This window comes from Chelonia mydas, chromosome 1, assembly GCF_015237465.2.
Source record: "Chelonia mydas isolate rCheMyd1 chromosome 1, rCheMyd1.pri.v2, whole genome shotgun sequence".
Lineage (NCBI taxonomy): Eukaryota > Metazoa > Chordata > Testudines > Cheloniidae > Chelonia > Chelonia mydas.
In genome coordinates, this window is record NC_057849.1 from 207,295,604 (window position 1) to 207,316,866 (window position 21,263).

The window sequence follows — 21,263 nt, forward strand, 5'->3', positions numbered from 1 at the left end:
ATTATGTTGGGGAGTTTCTGTATTAAACATTTTTATTATTATAAAAAGAATGGTCATACTGGGTCAGACCAATGGTCCATATAGCCCAGTATCCTGTCTTCCGACAGTGGTCAAGGCCAGGTGCTTCAGAGGGAATGAACAGAACAGGTAATCATCAAGTGATACATCCCCTGTTGCCCATTCCTAGCTTCTGGCAAACAGGCTAGGGACATTCAGAGCATGGTGTTGCATCCCTTCCCATCCTGGCTAATAGCCACTGATGGACCTATTCTCCAGGAATTTATCTTTGTTCTTTTTTAATTCCTGTTATAGCTTTGGTCTTCACAGCATCCCCAGGCAAAAAGTTCCACGGGGGTTGACTTTATGTTGTGTGAAGAAGTACTTCCTTTTGTTTTTTTAAAACCTGCTGCCTATTAATTTCATTGGGTGACTGCTAGTTCTTGTGTTATGTGAAGGATTAAATAACATTTCCTTATTCACTTTCTTCACGCCAGTCAAGATTTTATAGACCTCTATCATATCCCCCCTTAGTCATCTCTTTTCTAAGCTGAAAATTCCCAGTCATTTTAATCTCTCCTGTTTCATACCCTTAATCATTTTAGTTGCCCATCTCTGTACCTTTTCCAATTCCAATATATTTTTTTTGGGATGAGGTGACCAGATCTGCACACAGTATCCAAGGTGTGCACGTACCATGGATTTATATAGAGGCAATATGATATTTTCTGTCTTACTATCTATCCCTTTCTTAATGATTCCCAAAAAGAAAAGGAGTACTTGTGGCACCTTAGAGAGTAACCAATTTATCTGAGCATAAGCTTTCGTGAGCTACAGCTCACTTCATCGGATGCATACTGTGGAAAGTATAGAAGATCTTTTATACACACAAAGCATGAAAAAATGGGTGTTTACCACTACAAAAGGTTTTCTCTCCCCCCACCCCACTCTCCTACTGGTAATAGCTTATCTAAAGTGATCACTCTCCTTACAATGTGTATGATAATCAAGTTGGGCCACTACCAGCAGGAGAGTGGGGTGGGGGGAGAGAAAACCTTTTGTAGTGGTAAACACCCATTTTTTCATGCTTTGTATGTATAAAAGATCTTCTATACTTTCCACAGTATGCATCCGATGAAGTGAGCTGTAGCTCACGAAAGCTTATGCTCAAATAAATTGGTTAGTCTCTAAGGTGTCACAAGTACTCCTTTTCTTTTTGCGAATACAGACTAACACGGCTGTTACTCTGAAACCTGTCATTAATGATTCCCAACATTCTGTTTGCTTTTTTGACTGCCGCTTCACATTGAGTGGATGTTTTCAGAGAACTATCCACAATGACTCCAAGATCTCTTTCATGAAGGTTAACAGCTAATTCAGACTCCATCATTTTGTATGTATAGTTGAGATTGTTTGTTTTCCAATCTGCATTACTTTGCATTTATCAACATTGAATTTAATCTGCCATTTTGTTGCCCAGTCACCCAGTTTTGTGAGATCCCTTTGTAACTCTTCGCAGTCTGCCTGGGACTTAACTATCTTGAATAGTTTTGTATCATCTGCAAATTTTGCCACCTCACTGTTGACCCACTTTTCCAGATCATTTACGAATATGTTGAACAGTAATGGTCCCAGTACCGACCCCCTCAGGGATACCACTATTTATCTCTCTCCATTCTGAAAACTGATAATTTATTCCTGCCCTTTGTTTCCCATCTTTTAACCAGTTACTGATCCATGAGAGGACTTCCCTCTTATCCCATGATGGCTTACTTTTCAAAAGTCAATTTAAATTAAATACATTTTTTTTAAATAATATTTTTTTTAGAAATCTAGACCTGTTATGTGTTTTGGTGTAACTTCCATTATCCTTATGTTAAATTTGCATTATCCTAACAAAACATTTACTTTATTCATATCTCTTTTGTATGTTGCAGGTCACAGTGAAAATGAAAAGACAAAAAACAATACAACAATTTTTCCACTCAAAGGCCTCAAAAACTAACCAAGGTGAAGAACACATCAAGAACCAAGAATATATCAACATGTCAACTGAAGGTTCAAGTTGTGTATCTACATCTGACCAGCCTGAAGCACACATACAGCTACCTATAGAAGAAACAGTGTCTCCAAAACCTAAAGGCATTTCCCGATGTTTGTCGGTCAAAGTGTTCCCATTTATTGAAGTTACAAAAGAGGGCTACTGGTGCACCTCTTGCAAGAAAGCTTGCGAAGAAGGAAAGCTTCCCAATGCTATAACTGGTGGAAGTGGAGGAGCTTGGTTTGTCAAACCGATCAGCAAAACCAATGCTGACAAACTACGTGAAAAGGCTGCAAAACACCAGGCCTCTGGAGTGCATCAACGTGCAGGAAGCTCATTATCTTTCTGCAAGAAACTCAACTGACTGGCTAGAAGCACGTGGTGCAACAGTGAAAAAGACTTAACAGTTGAAAAAGTGAAGAAACTCTCTCACCACATTCAAAAAATTTGCATACATGGCTAACGAATGCACTGATGCAAATGGGCACCAAGTATTAAGTCATTGTGTACTTTATCTTGATGTCAGGGGTAGAAGCTACATTTGGATCAATCAGAGAGCTATCCATTGAAAAAGTACTGGAAGAAGCAAAGACTTCAGTCCAGAAGTTGACTAATGAAGGCATTTATATTGAATCCTTAAGTGAAGAAGACAAGAAGTGTTTGTTAAGACAACTGAAAAAGTACACAGACTTGATTCTTAAAAATCTACAACAGCGATTTCTAGATTCTACTCAACCTCTATGTAGCTTTTACAGATGCCTGTCCTATAAAACACTGACAGCTGAGTGGAGTGAGACACTACCAGCAATGGGACTGCCATGTGATCAGGACAGAATAGAGAATTTGAGCATAGAGTGGCATATCATGGGACGAATGAATGAAGATTTGACTTCAACTAGTGGCTCGACCTGATCTTTGTGTTCCGTGTCCTGGGCTGAAAGAAGTAGGAGTTCATCTCTTGCTACTCCCAGTCACAACAGCTACAGCTGAGCTTTCTTTTTCATCATTGAACAGAATTTTGTGTTCTGAAAGGTCGCCTTCTGCCTGATCATGTGAATGAACTAATGAGCATATCAGTTGAAGGAATGCAAGTATCGACACACGAGAAGCCACCAAAGATGAATGCAATGCATTCAAGAAGTTCATTAACAGAGTTGTACAAAATTGTAACAGGAAACCAAGAAGGATGTAGACGTAGTGCTTCTTAGAAGGCTTGAGTAGCCAACTTTAATTTTGTGTTAAATCTCATAAAATGGTCATGAAACATTTTTCAGTTTTTACTATGGTGCCATACCGCCCGCCCACCTTCACCCTCACAGCCTCACCCCTCATGGGTCCTGACCACCCCCCCCCATTTAAATTCCTGGGGAAACCGCTGCCGGCACCCCACCCTCTGCCCTCCCGCACTCCGAACCCCTCGGCCCCACCCCGTGTGTCTCTCACATTGAAGGGGTTTTGCCAAAGTGGCCCCCACTTCAAAACCAGTGGCGAGCCCTGCCCGGGACCACGGGCGAGTAGAAGGCCCCAGCAGCCCTGGTACCAGGTCTCCGCGCGGAGGCGCGCACGGCCGGCGGCAAAGGGAACCGCTTCATGGCCTGGGGAGAGCGGCCAGCAGGGGTCAGCAGCGTCCTGCCGCAGCGCGGCGGGGTCCGTGTCACGCCGTGTGGTCGCGGCTCAATAAGCGCCCCCGGCCAGAGGCCGCCACGGGGCTGGAGCGAGCGGGCCGGAGGGATCGCAGCCGCCCGAGCCGCGGCTGTGGGGCCGAGCGGCGCCCCCGGGGAGCGGGGCAATGGCGGCGGCGGCGGCAGGGGGAGGCTTTGGCGGCAGCAAGAAAGTGGTGGAAATCTTCTACGACGTGGTGTCTCCGTATTCCTGGCTCGGGTTCGAGGTGAGGCGGGGACAGACAGACCGAGAGCCGCAGGGGGAGAGGGACGAGGGCAGCGGGGGCGGGGAAGACTAGACTTTAGGCCTGTGGAAGTCCTAGGAAATCCCCGGTGTTTCCTGAGTCTCCGAGCCCCAAGGTGCTTCCCCTCCGTGTCATTGCGGAATTTTCCCTGGCTGGCAGCAGGCCTGGTCCGGACCTTGCTGGAGAAATGGGAGATCATTTCTCCCCCACCCCTGCGCTTCTCTCCAGCAGAAGTGTGTGTGTAGTAAGAGTAGTTTGCAAGGTCACAGCTCCCCTCTGTGTGTACTTACAGCTGGTCTGTTGGCCAGCTCTGGCTTAGTTGGTTTCCTACAGGATTCCAGCTCTTGTTTTCTTTTACAGAGCTGTGTTTGTGAAGTGAGCTGTAGCTCACGGAAGCTTATGCTCAAATACATTGGTTAGTCTCTAAAGTGCCACAAGTCCTCCTTTTCTTCACGCTGACTGCGTTGCCTTGCCTGGAACAACCGAAGTTAGTACAACTGGATAAAAGCCAGCGAGGAGTGCTGACTGTTCACGGGAGAAAGTTACTCATTATACTTCAGAGAAGATTAATGTTCTACAGTTATTACTGGAGCACAGGTTATGAGCCTGATCTTAATCTTAATTACACAGGGCCTTTGGACTAAATTGAGCCCCATGGAAACTCAGTGAAATCAAAACCGTTTCAGGAACATGAGGAGCCTACTGCGCCTTATGCCTAAAGCTAGCTGGAAAATGCTGCTAATTTTTTTAATTTGCAATAATTTTCATTCCACACATTTGGAAGAGGAACCAGGTTTTGGGAGGGGTTGTCTTTGTTGTTTTTATTTTATTTTTAGTTAGTTGAAAATGTTGTAAACAAACTTTTTAGTTTGCAGTTTCCCCCATTTCTCTCAACTATTTCCTGTTTCCATTTTGGCTAATGAAAGTGGGAGGAAGAGAAAGGAGCAAGGAAACAAATTTTAACAACAAAGCCAAAAATTTTTCACTTTTGTCAAAAATTGAAAATTGCAACAAAAAAAATTGCAGTAACTTTCATTTTTTTTTTTAAAATGACCTTTGTTTGTCAATGTTTAGAATGAGAAATTTCAACCCACTCTATTTGTACAAGACTTACAAGGGTGACTTTAGGGATACACACATTGACGTCATACCTGCCTAACCTCTGGTTTTTCAGGGATTTCTCAAGCCCAATGGTGGTGTTTCCAAAATCTCAGGATGTTTGGTTTTTTTTTTTTTTTTTAGTGATGCTTTGGGGGGCAAGTATGTTGCTACCGTGAAAATGACATTAAAATCAAGGCAAAATTAAGGCAATCTGAGGCTAATAGTTATATCTCAAGCAATAGATAGTGGGTTCAGTCTCCACTGCCAGTGACACACCTAGGGCATCACGTGTCACACTCTTTAAAATGAAAATTGAGATTCTCATTTTATCACATGACTCCATAGCTGGGTCCTATAGCATCTATATCATCATCTGGTCCTGGATTAAATAGATTAGAGCAGCAATAAACAGAGTTGTTCTGTGAGACCGGCCCAGAGGAAATAGATCTAATTTATACTCATGAAGTGCTTAAAGAAAGGGGAGATGCTGTTATTTTCCTGATTTAAAAGAGAGAAATGAATCTGGTGTGTCATTTCTTCTTCCTGCTCCAGAGAGAAACCTGGGTGCAGTGGTGCATTTATCTCCATGGCTATCATTGGAGTGCATTTCACAGGGGTTTAGGGCTGCTTGATATTTTAATTCCTGGTCCCTCTGTAGGAATTTACAAACCTTCCCCACAGTATCACTGGCATGAAGATCTGAAGTGCCTTGCTGATCTTCAAGGTTGATTTCTAATGGTCTCAGACAGATTAGGCTTTATCTGCTAGATGTATTTCAGTGCCCAGATCCTGGCTTCTGTCAGAGACTGGGCCCCTGGGCTTCATTGCAGGTCTTAGATGTTGTTTATCCATTATTATTTGTCCCATTGCAGGTGCTTTGCCGGTACCGGCACAACTGGAGCATTGAGTTGTGTTTTCGTCCTGCTTTCCTTGGAGGCATAATGAAGGAGACTGGTAGGTGTTCGACTGCTCCTGACCCTCAACAGAGAACATCTGGAACCTCCTGCAGAGTGTGGCTATGAGAGAGTGGAGATTCCATCTTGCACTGGAGCTCTGGCAGGGCACTGCTGTTAGGGAGCTCACCACAGACTCCAAAATGGATTCTATGGGGAATATCACAGACCACTGAGACTCCCTGCTGTCATTAGCCAGGCATTGCTGAAGCCCTTCCATTCTTCTTGGAGGTCTAAGGCTTTGTCTACACTAGCACTTTTGTTGGTCAGGAAACATCCCCTCCTCCCTCTCCCCCCCAACTGACAAAAGTTTCACCAGCAAAAGCTATGTGGATATTGAATTATGCCAGCAGGAGGGCTCTGTCATGAGTTCTGTTTCTGGCTCTGTTGGAGATTTGATTTGCCTGAAATCGCAAAGCACTTCATCTTGCTGTCCCTAAGTTTCTCACTTTTAAAATAGGATAATGATCCTCACCCTCCTTAGTAAAGTGTTTTATGATGAACAGCACTTTACTGTACCCAAAAGTTTATTTATCTTTTAAAAACTGATTTAGCTGGTGCAAACTCCTTTGTGGACATTCTTATTGGTTTAAAACTGGTTATGTCAGTTTAGCCCCTGCAAATTTACTGATGCAAATGAAACTGAAGTAAGCCAGGTTTAAACTCATATAAGAGTGTACTCACACAAGCTCCAACTGTTTTACTAAATCAATATAAAATTACTTTTCGTTAGACTAGTTTAAATTTGTGTGTAGACCAGGCCTACCTTATTATAACTGGAATCTTCATTTTGTAATTTTACCTTTTCTGTAAGGTAACCAGCCCCCAGCGATGGTGCCCAAACGTGGGGAATACATGATGAAGGATATAAAGAGGATGGCAAAATATTACCAGGTCCCACTGCAGCTCCCCAAGGATTTCGTTGGAAGTGTTATCAGAAAAGGTAAGTTGAGGAGGCTGCTTGGTCAGTGAGTTGACCTTTCACCTTAAGGAGCTCTGGGTCCAAATCTTACATGACATTGAAGGGGGGGAAATGAGATTAAATGTTCTCTTCTTCTTCCTCCATTTGTGATTTGTATGAAGTCAGTGCATAGCTTCGCATGAGTGGAAATTCCTACTCGGGAAAGGGCTGAGAGTCGGATAGCATAAGAGTTTCTGCAGATTGTAACTAAGGTGCTTTGGCAGAGCTGGGAGGGGGAACAGCTCAGGGTAGGAGGCAAGAAGGTAGAAAGCAAGCCCACAAGCTCTGATGCTGTAATATTTTTTTCATCACTGAATTACATGAGGCACAGATCTGTGTTTAAAAATAGCAAATAGTTTTTGCAAATAAAAGCACTAGGTTCATATCAGTCCTATTCACAGGGTCATGTTACTTGTGACTGTTCAGATGACTGCCAGAAATTCATGACAATATTCACAAATGCTGAAAATCTAAAATATCACAAAAATTATTTGGTCAAAAATTCATACAGGAAAGTGTGTTCTTTGTTTACAGGATTTGATTTAAATCATGATTTAAATCACTAGTCAGGAAGGCTCGATTAAATCATGATTAAAAAGTGCATTCTTGTTGGTTGTTATAACCTTAATACATATTCTTAACTCAGATAGATGCAGGTTTCATTTTTAAAAGGTACACACTGTACATTTTTTAAGTGATTTATTTTGAAAACTTTTCAGATTAGTTTTACAGCTATATCAGAAAATGAATGATTGTTTGGTTATTTCATTTACCAAGGATAATTGAAGCACTTCACCTCCCAATGACTTCATAAATATCACCAATTCTACGGTTAATCATTAATATTTGGAGGATTTTCTTGCCATACTGTATTAGGAGAAGAACATCACCAGACAGGCATTTAAATTGTTTTGTTTAACTAAAACAACAATGGTATGTGTTCTGGATTTTTTTCTTCAACAGCAAACATATAATATTTTAACAAAACAAGCATATGAATTTTTGAATTTAGTTAAACATTCAAGTTTTTTAAAATCAGGTTTGTTTTTGTTAAAATGGTTTTTTAACTAAAATAGTTAAATGAAATATTTTAAAAAAACAAAAATTAAATCGACTGTCAGCCAGGTCAACATGAGAAACTGAATTAGAATTTATAACAGCCACTTTGCAGCAGCTGCTCTGAAAAACAAGTGGAAGGAACAAAGCTAACTCTCCCACAAGACGTGCGATGGAACTCAGTAGTGGACTGTTTTGAGCACTATATCAAGAACTGGCCTAATCTGATGACAGTTTGTGAACAAAATTGTTAAAAAATAGATGGCACTGTCACAGCCAAAGTTCTCAACATGGGGCTTAAGAGAAATGTTGACCACATGCTGAATATCCTGAAGCCTATTTCTGCAGCCATGAACAAAATGCAGGGAAATAGCTGTTTTATTGCTGATGTTGTAGAAATTGGGACGGAACAGAGTGAGATCTTAAAAAGACAAATATATGAGGACAGAGTTACATTACAAGCATTAAAAAACAAATGGGACAAGCACTATCCCCAGCTCATTTTCTTGCAAATATTCTCAATACTCGGTACCAGGGTCAAACCTTAACTGCTGAAGAAGAGGAGTTGGCTATGACATGGCCATCCAGCAATCACCCCTCCATAATGCCAACTATAATAAACTTCAGAGCTAAGGGTGAAACCATTCAAGAAATATATGTTTGCTGATGATGTTTTAAAGAAAGTCACAGCAGTAGAAGTCACTTAAGCACTTGGATTCAGAGACTGTTGAAGTGATAATCTCATTTTTAACAGCAGTAGCTTCTTCTGCCAGCGTAGAAAGAATATTTTCTTACTTTGGACTAATTCATTCTGAACTGAGAAGTCATTTGCGACCTGAAAAAGCAGGAAAGCTTGTTTTTCCTTTTACAAATTATGAACAAACAGGAAAATGAAGGTAAAGATGACTGAGTTAGCTGCAGAAGCTGAAATAGAATTAGAATTTATAATCCCTATTCCATGATGAGATATCTTTGAGTTATATTGTTTCTTAATTAAAACAGTCTTTAGATGGGTTTTTTCCTCAAACATGTTAGCAAAAAAATCTCATTTTAATAAAATTTTTTTTTTAAAAAAAACATTGATTTTTTTGTTTTAATTCACCCTGGTTATTTATTATACTACTGCTTTAAAAAAGTTTCCATCATCAAAGCAGAGTGCAGAACCAATTCCATGTGACTTAGGTGACCAACCACACGCAACCAGAAACAAATTGCAATTGACTGAAGTGAATAGTTTTCAACAACCCTCCATAGGCTGAAAATTCTTCATCAAGTTTATTGATTATTTAGAAATAATGAATAGATCAGTGGGAATCAGGATAGACTTTTGAATGAGTCACCCAACGGAAATGGGGCTGAATTCAAAACAAGAATTACTGGCAATGAATAGTTTGACCTGCTCTAATAGAGCGGGTTAAGATCCCAGGGACTGGTGCCACTGTACATTGGACATCCATGAATATAACTAGTGCTCAAGATATTAATACTGCTACTTCTTAGCACTTAACTTGAAATCTGCCATGTGCAGTTCATACATTAGTGAGCTAGTGCCTAATGTTCAGAGAAGCTGAGTACCCACAATTCTGGTTAAAATCAGTGGAATTGAGGATGTTGAGCACCTCTGAATATCAGGTCCTATTTGTCTCTAGTTGGACTTCCAATGTTGGAGGTCCCAGAACTAGAAGCAACTCTTGAAAGTTTGGCCCATGATGTTTTTGGCCATAACAAACTTTGAGTTCACTCTCCATCTGAGACCAGTGCAGACTGTTTTCAGCAAGCTATTCCCATAGATGAATCCCAACTAAGTCCCTTTCCTAGAGCACCCTCTCCCTGTTCAGACCCTGCTGCAGACTTGAGTGGCTAACTCCTTGGGACAGTCCCAAGGAAATCCCATACAGAAGTAGGCTTCTTATGAACATTGGCAAGAGTTTCATTAATGACCTTTTTGCTCCTTGGGGACATTCCCAGGGCAGTGGCAGACTTCATTGGTTGATGCTGTTCCTATGCCTCCTCAATGTGTCTTTCTGTCTTTCACATCAAACCCAGGCAGCCTTTCTGCCATGCGCTTTATCACAGCCGTGGATATGACACAGCCACAGTTCCTGGAGCCTGTGTCCAGAGAGCTCTGGATGCGCATCTGGTCCTGGGTGAGTACTTCTACATATCCCCATTCCAGCTCCTTTCCCCATCTTCCTGACCCTCCTCTGCCCTCAGTCAACCATGTAGTGTCAGCAGGAGCGTTGAAAACTTTGGTTCAGGGTCCAATCAAAGGAAAGCACTACATTTCAAGTCAATTTCAGTTTCTGTTTCTTTCAGTGTGGAGGCTTGCACCAATAGTTAATTCCAGAGTCCACATAATCCAGTTCCAGTTTGGGTGAATGGGATCTTTTCCTCTTTCCTGTGGGAAATTCTCCAGTAGGATCCCTGTCCTGAGCTGAGCTTTTCTGACTCCATCCCTGCAGGAAGACAGGGTCAGTGTGAGAAATTCTCTTTGTAGATTCAGCATCTTGTTCATAAACATTTAACCATTTGATTTACTCCTCCTCCTCTCACCAGGATGAAGATATCACCCAACCAGAGAGTATATTGGCAGTAAGTTTCTCCCGGTCACTACTGCTTCTACATTCATTTGTTGTGATTTATTGGATGTGGGTCTTAGGGTTACTGTCTATGGAGACAACTTAAATAATTTTCACTGGCTGTGCATTTTTTAAGGGATCATTTGGAGTTATCAGGAAATTCTCTTAGGGAAAATGTGACTCCCATGTCAGTGACTCCAATCCCTTAGATCTGTGGAAATGTGAGGGTAATTTCCCAAGTAACTTTGGTGCATTTTATTGTCAGGCCTAGGGTGGATATTTAGGTACTGGTGCCTTCCCTAGCAGGATGCCCCAAAATAGGCAGTGGTTACACAGTTAAAATATAATTAATAAACAGTAATAAAGCCAGGAGCAATATTCAAGAGTGAGCTCAGGGAAGGGAGTGGGTTTGCTTCTATAAAAGGCTTTTAACTTGAGTTAAAATTTGATTCAGAAGGTAGATTGTGGAGGAGACGGTGGTGGTGTAGCTGGGCTCCATTCTTAAACCCCAATTTCTTGGTATGCCTTTCTTTGAAGTTGCTTTGAAATAGTGTCAGTTCTTCTTTTCCTCAGTTCCACTGTCTGCAGCCTGCCTCTTCTGTTTGTTAGATCTCTGGCTATAATGCAGAGATAGGCAGAAGACAGTGTTCAGATCTGAACCAGGATTAGTTTTGGGGTTTGTGTTTGAGGCCAAATCAAGGCCACAGTTCCTGTTTGATCCCAAACTAGGATCTCATATTCTAGCCCTGGATGGTAGCCAAGTATTAGCTCCCACCTTAATTTTACAAACACTATTTTTACTACTACTCTTATAGCACTTTTCAGCAGTATATCTCAAAGCAGAGAGGTTGCAGAAGATTATTTTAGGCAATGTTAGCATGAGAATCCAGGTCTCTAAAAGTCTTAAGCTATGTCTACACTGCTAAGTTTTTTTACCAAAAGTTATGCCACATCTATTAAAGCGCTTTAATTAAACCGCTGTTGCATGTCCACACTGTGCTCCTTGTGTCGCTGGAGTGCATCCAAACTAGCAGCTCTTGCTATTACTATTACAAGAGAGCAGTGCACTGTGGGTAGCTATCCCACTGTGCAACTGGCTGGGTGCTTTGGGAAGGGTTTGCAGTGCCTCACATGATGCAGGTTTCTCAATCCCATTGTTCCACGGGCATCCTAATAGATTGCCAGTCACTTTTCAACTGAAGTGTGGAGGGTGTGTGTGTGTCTTCTCATGCTGTCTCGTAAATTCAGACAGCCACCAGAAACAATCAGGCCTGAGGGAAACCCAGCATCAGCCCCTGCCTCCCTCCCTGGCTCTGGGACAGACAGACACACACCCAACGCTGCCTGCCTCTGTGTTTAGTGTGGGAGACAGCAGGAGCCTTCCATGTTAATGATTTGCTCTTTGTTTACCTGGAGCAGAGCAGCACAGCGTGCTGACTGTCAGAACGGAGCTTTGAAAGGGGAGGGGTGCATGCCCGCAGGGCTACTGAGTTCAAAACAATGAGGAGAGCGGTTACTTCAGCCATTGTGGGACACCTCCAGAGGCCAATTACAGCGATAAAAGCAAGCAAGATGTTTATGCTGGCACTTTGGCGATAAGAAGCCTTATCACTCTTGTCTAGGTGGTTTTATTAAAACGCTGCAACTGAGGAGGTTTGTCTCGAAAAGTGGCTTTGTAGTATGTACATCTCTGCTGTTTCATTGCCAAAAGCTGCCTTTTGGTGAAAAAACTTGGCAGTGTAGACCAGCCCTTAGCCACACAGTCACACTACCTTTCAGAATAAATATTCTAGGTATATGTGCTGTGGCTTGTCCTGTCTCTTTTCCCTCTTAGACCAGAGCTAGAACTCAGAACATCAGCTCTCCAGTAGTCTACTTCTTCCTAGCAAATGTAAATCCAATGGGAAAAGATGTGTCAAGGCCACTCTTAATGGCTGGTCTACATAGTTGTTAGCAGTTTCTCCTGTAGCTCAAGCAGTAAAGCTGTGTGCTGTTGAACTGAGGCTTTAACTATGTGAGAAAGTTGCACCAGTTTAATATAAGGTGTGAATTTAAAATAAAGTAGCTAAATTGGAGCAAACCCTTGTCTAGACACTTATTGTGGTTTGGGAGCAGTTTTTTTCAGTTTAGCATTAATTGATGGGAACAGGTTTAAGCTAAACAGAAATAAGCGACCCTCAGAATGAAATAAGTATCCCCAGAGCAGAGCGTTGCACTAGTTTTACTACATTGGTTTACAAACCAATTTAAATTCAACTGGTGCAGCTTATTTGTATAGACAAGGCCTGAATGTCCAGGTTCAACCCTGCTGATGGTCCATTTTGTGGACTTTATGGTTACATATGAGAGAATTTGTTCAAGTTTTCTTTTTTTTTTTTCTTTTTTTTTTTTTAATGGGGTTCTTTCATTGACATAGGGAGATTTTTTAGTAAACATCTTTATAATCTGTACATTATGTTGTGACACAGTAAGATATGGGTGTCCCACTTTTGGGCCCTATGTCTCACATTTTGATTGTTGGCATCACACCATGGCAGATTTGAAGTTTGAGAAGTTCACTGCTAGAACAAGGGATGAGGATCCTCTTTTCGTCTCCAATGAAGTAGAACATGCGTTGCCCTTCTGTACCAACATTCCAGTTCTGAAGATCACCCACCAACTTCCAATTAGGCTTACTGAGTTTGGTCTCTGTTATGCAGTGTCACTCCTCGTTCCTCTCTTGCTGTGTTTGGCAGGTTCCTTCCAATACTGTTTAGACACTTTAATACATTAATACTCATCTTCATCTTCTTTTCCACTACAGTACTTCATCTGTCTTAGTTCATATGTTGAAAGTACTTAACTTGAACTAAGCATAAACTCCCTTTCCCCCTTTTGCTAGCTAATTGAAAGCCCACCTAACAAGAGCTGCATATTTTGAGCCTGGGAGGTGATATCCCTTCATCTTCATGTTCAAAAGTCACTCGGAATAGGTGATGTAACCAGGCACTGGTTGAAAGTAGACCAGACGTCCTGCCAGAGAAATATTCTAGGAGGAATAATTGTGACAACAGACCTTCAAGCAATGAAGCTGCATGTAATTATTATGTAACTATTATGAAAACAGCATCTGTTCTTATTTTCTGTCTGTCTGCCTCCTCAGGCTGCAGGGGAGGCTGGGTTACCCTCAGCGCTGGCCCAGAAGCTACTGGCAATGACCTTGACCCCGGAGGTGAAGAATCGCCTGAAGGCGACAACAGAGGAGGCACTGAACTATGGGGTGAGAAGCTCCCATTGCCACATGGGGTTAGATATGTGTGTTCCTTTCCCAGCAGTGATATTGTGGGTCAAGGCAGGATGAAAGGGTAGATCAGAATACACAAGGGTCCCATTGCTCTCAGACTTTTTTGTATTTTAAACACACATCTTGCAAGGCAGCTCAATGCCCTCAATATTAGTGCAGGAAACTATCTTTTGGGAAACCCAGGTCTGATTCCTGGCCCATTCGAAGGGAGGTGTCAAGGGACTGGCATGCCAGAGACCAGAGCTAGTGCCTGGGGTCACTGCTCTCCACTACCATGCATGAAGCCGTGGTTTGATTCTGATTCCTTTTCTCTCAGTCCCATGGGATGACAGGGCCATAAGAGTTTTGCAGAATCCAGGCTTGGTGCATGGGACCCAGATTTGAGATAGAGAAAGAAGAAAGGAAGGGAAAGGGAAAAAGGAAGTGAGAGCGCGAGGGAGGAGGAAAGGTGATACAGTTCTTTGTAGAAGTTTTTCTTAGAACTGGTCTTGTGCTTATTCGTCTCTTTGTGATTCTCCCTGTTTTGTCTCTATGGGGGCATTAGGCATTTGGAATGCCAGCACTTGTGGCCCATGTTAATGGTGAATCTCACCTCTTCTTTGGCTCTGATCGTTTAGAGCTCCTGGGCAATGTTATAGGTGAGTGTTTCTAGTAACGTTTCCCTCTATTTTCTCTCCCTGGTAATTATCCATCTGCTTTAATGGGATGTGTAATGTGACAGACAAATTAACACTCTAGGGGTATGTTTACACTGCAATTAAAAACCCATGGCTGGCATGTGCCAGCTGGCTCAGGCTAAGGGGCTGTTTAATTACAATGTAGACACTCGGGCTCAGACTGGAACCCAAGCTCTAGGAACCTGCAAAGGGGGAGGTTCCAGACCTTGTGCTGTAGCCTAAGCCTGAATGTCTGCACCACAATTAAACAGCCCTGCAGCCTGAGCCCTAGTCAGGTGGCACAGGTCAGCCATAGGTGTCTAATTGCAGTGTAGACATACCCAAAGAATCAGAATCTCCTTCCCTCTTGGGCCAGGGGAAGGGAGAGCTATATCTTTGTATCATCTGCATGTTATCTATTATTTTACATTTTCTTCCAGATCATTGATAAAAATAGTGAATATCATTATACCAAGAACTGATCCCTGAAGTATCCCAGTGAAGGCACCCCAAGTACTTAAGTCTCAGTTAGTAGCTACATGTTGAAACCTGTCAGTTACCCAGCTTTTAACCCATTGAACCATATTGATTTTGAGTAGCACTCATGTTTGAATCAGAATATCAAGTGGTATTAATTCAAATGTCTTACTTAAATCCACATCTCCACAGTTACCTTTATTTACCAGACTTGAAATCTTTTCAAAGAATTATATAAAATTTGTTTGACCGGACTCTCCATTATTTTTGCCTGGGCTTTATGTTAGACTGACTAGCCCTTAATTATCCAAATCATCCTATTTACCCTTTTTAAGGATTGGCCTGACAGTGGCTTTCTTCCACTTCTGTCCCTTTCTAGTTTTCCTAGGGTTCTTAAAAATTAACATCAGTGGACCAAAGAGCGCCTTGATAAGGTCTTCTAAAACTCTTGGTTGCAAATCAATCAGATCAGCTAATTTTACAATGTTTAACATTAGTAGAAGTTGTGTAACATCCTCCTTAGTTACCACTGTAAAAGAAGGTATGCTTGTCTGATTAACTCCGCTTTGGTGGCAATATTCCTTTTCCCCATGCCAGCCCCCTCCCCAGTGATGAGGTTACATGTTGAGCTCTGCCTCTGCTGGCAGAATGTCTGGAGACTGATCACCAGATGCTCAGCTGGGGAATGGTGCAGCTACACACTATGGACTAAATCCCCAGCTAAAGATCCATCCTTTTTTTAAAAAAAAAAAAATAAAAAAATAAATAAAAATAAAAATAAAAAAATTGAAGCCTTCCCAGTCACCTGATGTCCTGTTTTAAGACTGTCGGCATCTCCGAGGTGCCATTCTCACACTACTGTAGCTGATTAAGGTGGAATTTTGAAAACTAATTGTAGGTACTGGACAGGAAATTGCAACTAGCTAAGTCAAGTAAAGTTTATTTTTGGTATAAAGTGGCAAAAAAAATTGAGCTCAGGTGAGACCTTGTATTTGTTGGGTGTAATAGCTGAGGAACCACCTGTCCAAATCATTTCAAATCTGACAGAAGAATATACCTCAATCCTAAACTTACCCTAGTAAAGGGAAATCAGCCTAAAACTTGTTTATGGATTTTAGCAAGGAGAAAGAGAACAAATTCAGGATTACAATGGAGGCCTACTACTACCAGGACTTCATTAATCCTAAAATGAGAGGGGTTCTAGTTCCATTTCCATAGCAGACAGTCCAGCTGGATGTGTATTCTGCTTAGCTTATAGTTTTGTGATTTCTTTTTCTTTTTTGTTCTAAAATAACTTTAATTTTAATTAAGAGAACTGGCATAGGTTGTGGTGACTGTAAAAAAAAAAAAAAAAAAAACAGCATTACCCACTGTTGGATGAGCCAGAAAAAGGGAAACTGAATTTCAACCTCAGATTTGGCAGTGTTTGGGGAGTGGCTTGTCAGTCATGGGAAATGAGTTTATGATCCCTTTTTGACCTAGCGCTGTGAGGAAACTGGCTAAGGGATGCCAGGCTTGATGACAGGCTCCATAGCCTATCCTTAACCCACAGATCTTAACATTCAAGCTTTCTTTGGTGCTGGGCAGTACATCTCAGGTAGCAGAGTCCAGTAGCCTAGATGAGAAAAGCTCTGCATCCCATTAATTACATTCCCATTTCAGCACAATTACCCATTCCATGAGGAGGAAGGGCAGCCTTACCCTGCAACCCACCCCCAGTATCAGGATTTAATTTATGTTGGCTTTTCTTACAGGAGAGAAATGGCTGGGCCCAGTTCCTGCAGCTTCAAAACCCAGGATATGAGAAATCCAGGTGCAATATGAAACAACCAGAAAAGAAGTGACTAAAATTTGAATGAAGCAGTAACGTCCATGCCTAAGACATGGCATCTGGGGTCCCAGAGGAGAGCAGTGATGTTCCCCTGGAATCCTCTGTCAGGAGAATAATCAGGACTCTAGTTCTACTGAGGTGTACAGCTCTGTGATAGACTGAGACTGATTTTTCACTTTTTTCACCATACAGATAGATTTTTCCAGGCAGGATGGGGATGTGGTGACATTTTGGTGAGTGAAATGTTAATACAGAGTCATGGGCAATGGCAGAGCTCTGGCTGGCTGATAAGGGTGATTGAAATCTTGTCTCACTAGTGGTCTGCAGTCTGAAAGTGCGCTGATGAGAACAACTCAATTTGTTTCACCCTGTGAAGTGTAAATGCTTGTCAGGTTTTTGTCTCAATCTACCCAAGATGGGCAGTATTTGGTGATCAGTGGGAACTGCTAGGGGAACTACAGCTGTAAGTTTTATATATTCCAACTCTCCTGACCTGGCTGCAGGAAATAGTTTTTAGGCTAAGAGCTCACAGCAGGGTTTGAGTCCTGTCTGTGTCAGTGCTTTGCAGCTCAGCCCGTATTGCCAGTCCGTTGCCTCATTATCCCTGCATTGCTGTGCACTTGAATGCCTCTCATGTGGTTGTCGTGTAATGTAATTCTCTCTCTCACTCACTCACTCACTCTCATATATTACCTGAAACCCTCACTTGGAATAAATTTCATCTGATTGTTAGCCTGGACATTTTGCATTGCGGGGACACACTGGCTGATTATTCCCCCACAAAGTGCAATTTATTCTACTCTGAAAAATGATATTTGAGCTAGATCCCTGTGGCCTAGTGGAATCCTCAGCCCCGATTTAAGTGCCTCACAAAATAAGAAACAAATACAGCACTATCTAGATCTCTGTATCAGAACAGACCAATATCTCAAGTGGCCTAGTGACCTGCCTGCCATATCAGATCAGACTCTTGGGCCATTTAACTTGGAATTCTGCCTGAACAATACCCCAGTCGCTGCTCTGAACCAACACAAAGTCAGCCTGTTGTCCGATGTTTTACCTCTGTGTGTGTGAGGGGGAGAGAAAAGCAGGGACTGAAGACTGACATGATTATTTCTATCACTTTCCCAAGTATCAAAGTCACCCCCAGCAGGGACTAAGCTGGAATGAGCCTTCATGGGTGGGGCTGTGCTTGTGCTGAAGGAAGAACTGCGCTAGTGTTTTGGCTGAGAGAGAGATCTCCCTAGCCAAGCTGCTAGGAGTTACGTTAAGTATCTCACCCCTAGGAGTCGCCACTTCCTTGGCTGAGCATGTTTGGGCTAGGAGACCGCTCTCCCTGGCATGAGTGTGACTTGGCTGGGAGCCACAACAGCCTGGGTGACTGATTTTTCTCTCTCCTGGGCAATGTCAGGGACAGCAGCGTTGGTGAAGGACTGTTGCTTTGGAATTGGGGACTAGCACTGTGAGAGGTTCCCTCCTGTGGATGGAGCGAGCTCTTTTTCTCTCCTCCTCCTTTCACCCCTCTCTTCCCCCTCCCCCCTGCAACCCCCTTCAAAATGACAACAAAATATACAATGCCCTGAACTGTCTTAGCATCATGAGCATTTTTAGAGGACTGTAGCGTGAAGATGTGAGCGTGCCAATAACAGCCTCACAGAGCCCAGGGTCTGTTGGCCACAATCTCCTTTTATTGCGAGCCCAAGATGCCACACACACACACCACAAGCATGGAGTGAGGGTCAGAGATTCACATTTACACATCTTGCTACTGCAGGGTACAGAGAGTGGAGGGCAGAGAGAGAAAAGGGAGAAGGTACCGAGGGAAAATGAACTCCTCAAGGACAAGGCTGGGGAACTCATCAGGTACCGTAAGAAGAATGACTCCCAACTGGACAATGTTTCCTACACTAAGTTTGCAGTGTGATGAAAGATGGGGGAAGGAGAGACCTTCATGTACACACATTCTGAGGGGATGGGCATAGCTCTCAATGGCTTCAGGGCCTGGGCCTCTCTTTAATGACAGGGTTACAGTAATGACCTTGGAGGTTAATGGCAAATTCCATGTCAATTCATATGGCAGCAATCATGAACTGGATTTCTCTGCCGCCTCTAAGAATAGACTCTTAAGTGCTGTCTTCCCCAGAAGAGAAGACCATGAACAGGCTCTCTGAACCCTTCTGCAATGGACTCAATGGGGAAAGTTTTATACCAGGAATAAAAACAAACTGAAAGTGCTCCCTTTTCACTCTCTCCTCTCCACTGGTGGATGGAAATCCCCTAGTGGAACAGCTTGTTTATGGCCCCTGAGGTGGTTGAACTGTAATGATATACTTGGATGAATTAATGCCACATTTGGTTTCATGGCTGGTTTTCTGGCTGCTTTTGACACAACCATCACTGGAGGAAGCAGAAGGGCCAGCAGTCTTGGGAATCCAGCTTTGTCTCCTCTGAATCTCTAAGGTGAGGAGTAGCCAGGCCCTTCACTTCAGCAGCTAATCCTGAGAGAGAGAGAACCAGACACACAGTCAGTAAAAGCAAGTTCCCCTCACACAAATCTTACAGCTGCCACTGCTTCTGAAGGGACCATCTGGCCTCACTTGTTCTGTCTACTCAACCTGACCACCTCCCTCCACCTCAGATAAGGTATTGTCATTCATAAGAAACTCCTGTGGTGCAGCCAGCATCCTCCTCTGTGATGGTTAAATCCAGGTTAGGATTTAAGGAGACCCTGGGGGTGACACTAGGCAGCACAGGCTGCTAGTCTAGGAGTAAAGAGAGCCTCAGAGAATTTGTGGTGCACATTTGGTTGTTTCAGTGCAGGCCTGACTAAAACATCTCCAGGGTGAGACACAGAATTTGCCATTGAGCCAAAGACACTGGACCAATCTTGCAAGGTGTTAAGCACCTCTGGAGAGATGAAAAATGCCCTCAACTCATGTGGTTTGAAGATGAGGATTTTCAGCACCTGGTGTTACTAGGCCCAGGGGTAGCTATAGGGCAGTAGCAGAATTACCCACGGGCCATTTAGGGTTATGCACATAGAATGGGCAAAAATTTTCAGCTGAACCTTTTTTACTGAAAAATGCAAATTGGGTCATCTGACACATCTCATCAATTTGCCAAAGTCACCAAGTGCTCTTGGTAAAAAAGTAAATACATAAGTAAAAGCTTGATTTATTTGTATTATTGCAGTGCCTAGGGGCCCTAGTCATGGTCCATCATCCTGTTGTGCTAGGTGCTGTACAGACACAGAACAAAGAGATGGTCCCTGCCCTAAAGATCTTAGTCTAAATAGTGTTTCATTTAGACATTTTCAAAATTAAATATTTAGATGTTTCACTTCTAAATGACTTTGTGTTGAACTTTAACTTTATTTTTAAAAATTGACAAACATTTAAAAAACTCAAAAGCCAGATGAAATGGTTTGTTGAACCCGAAACAATTTTTTTTCTGACTTTTCAGAAGGGACAGCAAATGGAAAATCAGGTATTCCGTCTAAATGCAGTATACTTCCTTCCCTGTGGGTGTTTCCTCTGCTGCCCTGTCTCCCCCACGGTTATATTGCTAAATCTGCAGTCCCCGTGGGGAGTGTGTCACAGTCTGACATCCGCATCACCCATGGGGCAGTGTGCTACTTTGCTGTCAGGTCAGAGAGAGGAAGTTTGTCACCTGGATAACTGACTCACCAAGACATTAACAAAACCAGAGAAACTGCTCCCACTGCATCTCAGAAACCCTAGGGACCCTGCTGCTCAGAGAGCTCCCTCCAGCCCTGCTGCCACTCACCCTATTATTACTTTGTCTAGTAGCTGATAGTCACATTATGACTATCTGAAAAAGCTGTAACACTGCCACAGAGAAGCACATCCCACCAATGTACAGACCGAAAGCAGCAGACAGACAGACAGACATGGAAACAGATGCAAAACTAGCCGGTGAGCAAGAGATGGTTCAGCAAAATAAGAAAACCCTGGGAACCATGGGGGATGTCTGAGCAAAGTGGGAAACTTAAAGAGCATTTGGGGGAAAGGGGACAGCGCTAAGAAGGGGCCAGAGTATGATGAGGCAGGGAGAGGTGGCTGGGGAAGGTTATGTTGTTGAGTGGGGTGCAAAGAAGTTGCCAGAGAAGGGGGCTCAGCTAGCTGTGTAGTGGCATAAGGAGTTGGCCATGGAAGGAATCACTAGGATGTTGCTTTATTGTGAATCTGCCTTGTGGAGGGGTGGGGATGGAGCAAAGGCCCCTTCTCATCCTTCACAGTTCAGCTACCTGCCTCCAAACCTCCATCCAGGGGCATAAAGGCTCCTAGTATGTCAGTTACCTGTACATTACCCAGCATGCACTGTGACACCCCTCCAGCGATGACATCACACACAGCACAAAATGGAGGCCTGTAGAACAAGGAAATGGCAGTTCTTTAACCT

At 42.9% G+C, this 21,263-nt stretch overlaps 2 protein-coding genes across 13 annotated transcripts in view; one reads left to right on the forward strand and one right to left on the reverse strand.

The window, feature by feature from the left end:
- The first annotated feature begins 3,648 nt into the window (after window positions 1-3,648).
- GSTK1 (glutathione S-transferase kappa 1) lies at window positions 3,649-17,573 on the forward strand. 4 transcript variants are annotated; one of them, XM_007066463.4, is made up of 8 exons: window positions 3,661-3,926; window positions 5,918-5,999; window positions 6,813-6,941; window positions 10,062-10,162; window positions 10,572-10,607; window positions 13,737-13,853; window positions 14,422-14,515; window positions 16,765-17,573. In XM_007066463.4, exons 1-8 carry the CDS (start codon window positions 3,828-3,830, stop codon window positions 16,812-16,814), a joined length of 708 nt encoding a protein of 235 aa, XP_007066525.2. In that variant the 5' UTR covers window positions 3,661-3,827; the 3' UTR covers window positions 16,815-17,573. The 4 variants fall into 4 exon arrangements, 2 of the variants coding, with proteins under 2 accessions (XP_037767245.1, XP_007066525.2); XM_037911317.2 differs by lacking the exon at window positions 14,422-14,515 and having other exon boundaries at window positions 3,652-3,926; XR_006289801.1 differs by lacking the exons at window positions 10,572-10,607; window positions 14,422-14,515 and having other exon boundaries at window positions 3,649-3,926; window positions 10,062-10,486; window positions 16,765-16,850.
- A 933-nt stretch (window positions 17,574-18,506) lies between these two features.
- The window catches only part of LOC102929563 (rap1 GTPase-activating protein 1), a 63,016-nt gene continuing 60,259 nt past the window's right edge, over window positions 18,507-21,263 (reverse strand). For 4 of the 9 annotated variants that reach the window (XM_037911284.2, XM_043543297.1, XM_037911300.2 and 1 more), the window contains 2 exons: window positions 21,161-21,230; window positions 18,531-19,339 (listed from right to left, as the gene is read on the reverse strand). In XM_037911284.2, the coding sequence (XP_037767212.1) occupies window positions 21,207-21,230 (24 nt within the window). In that variant the 3' untranslated portion in view covers window positions 18,531-19,339; window positions 21,161-21,206. Of the gene's footprint in view, window positions 19,340-21,160; window positions 21,231-21,263 lie in introns of all 9 variants that reach the window. The other 5 variants (XM_043543451.1, XM_043543340.1, XM_043543407.1 and 2 more) reach the window with 3 other exon arrangements.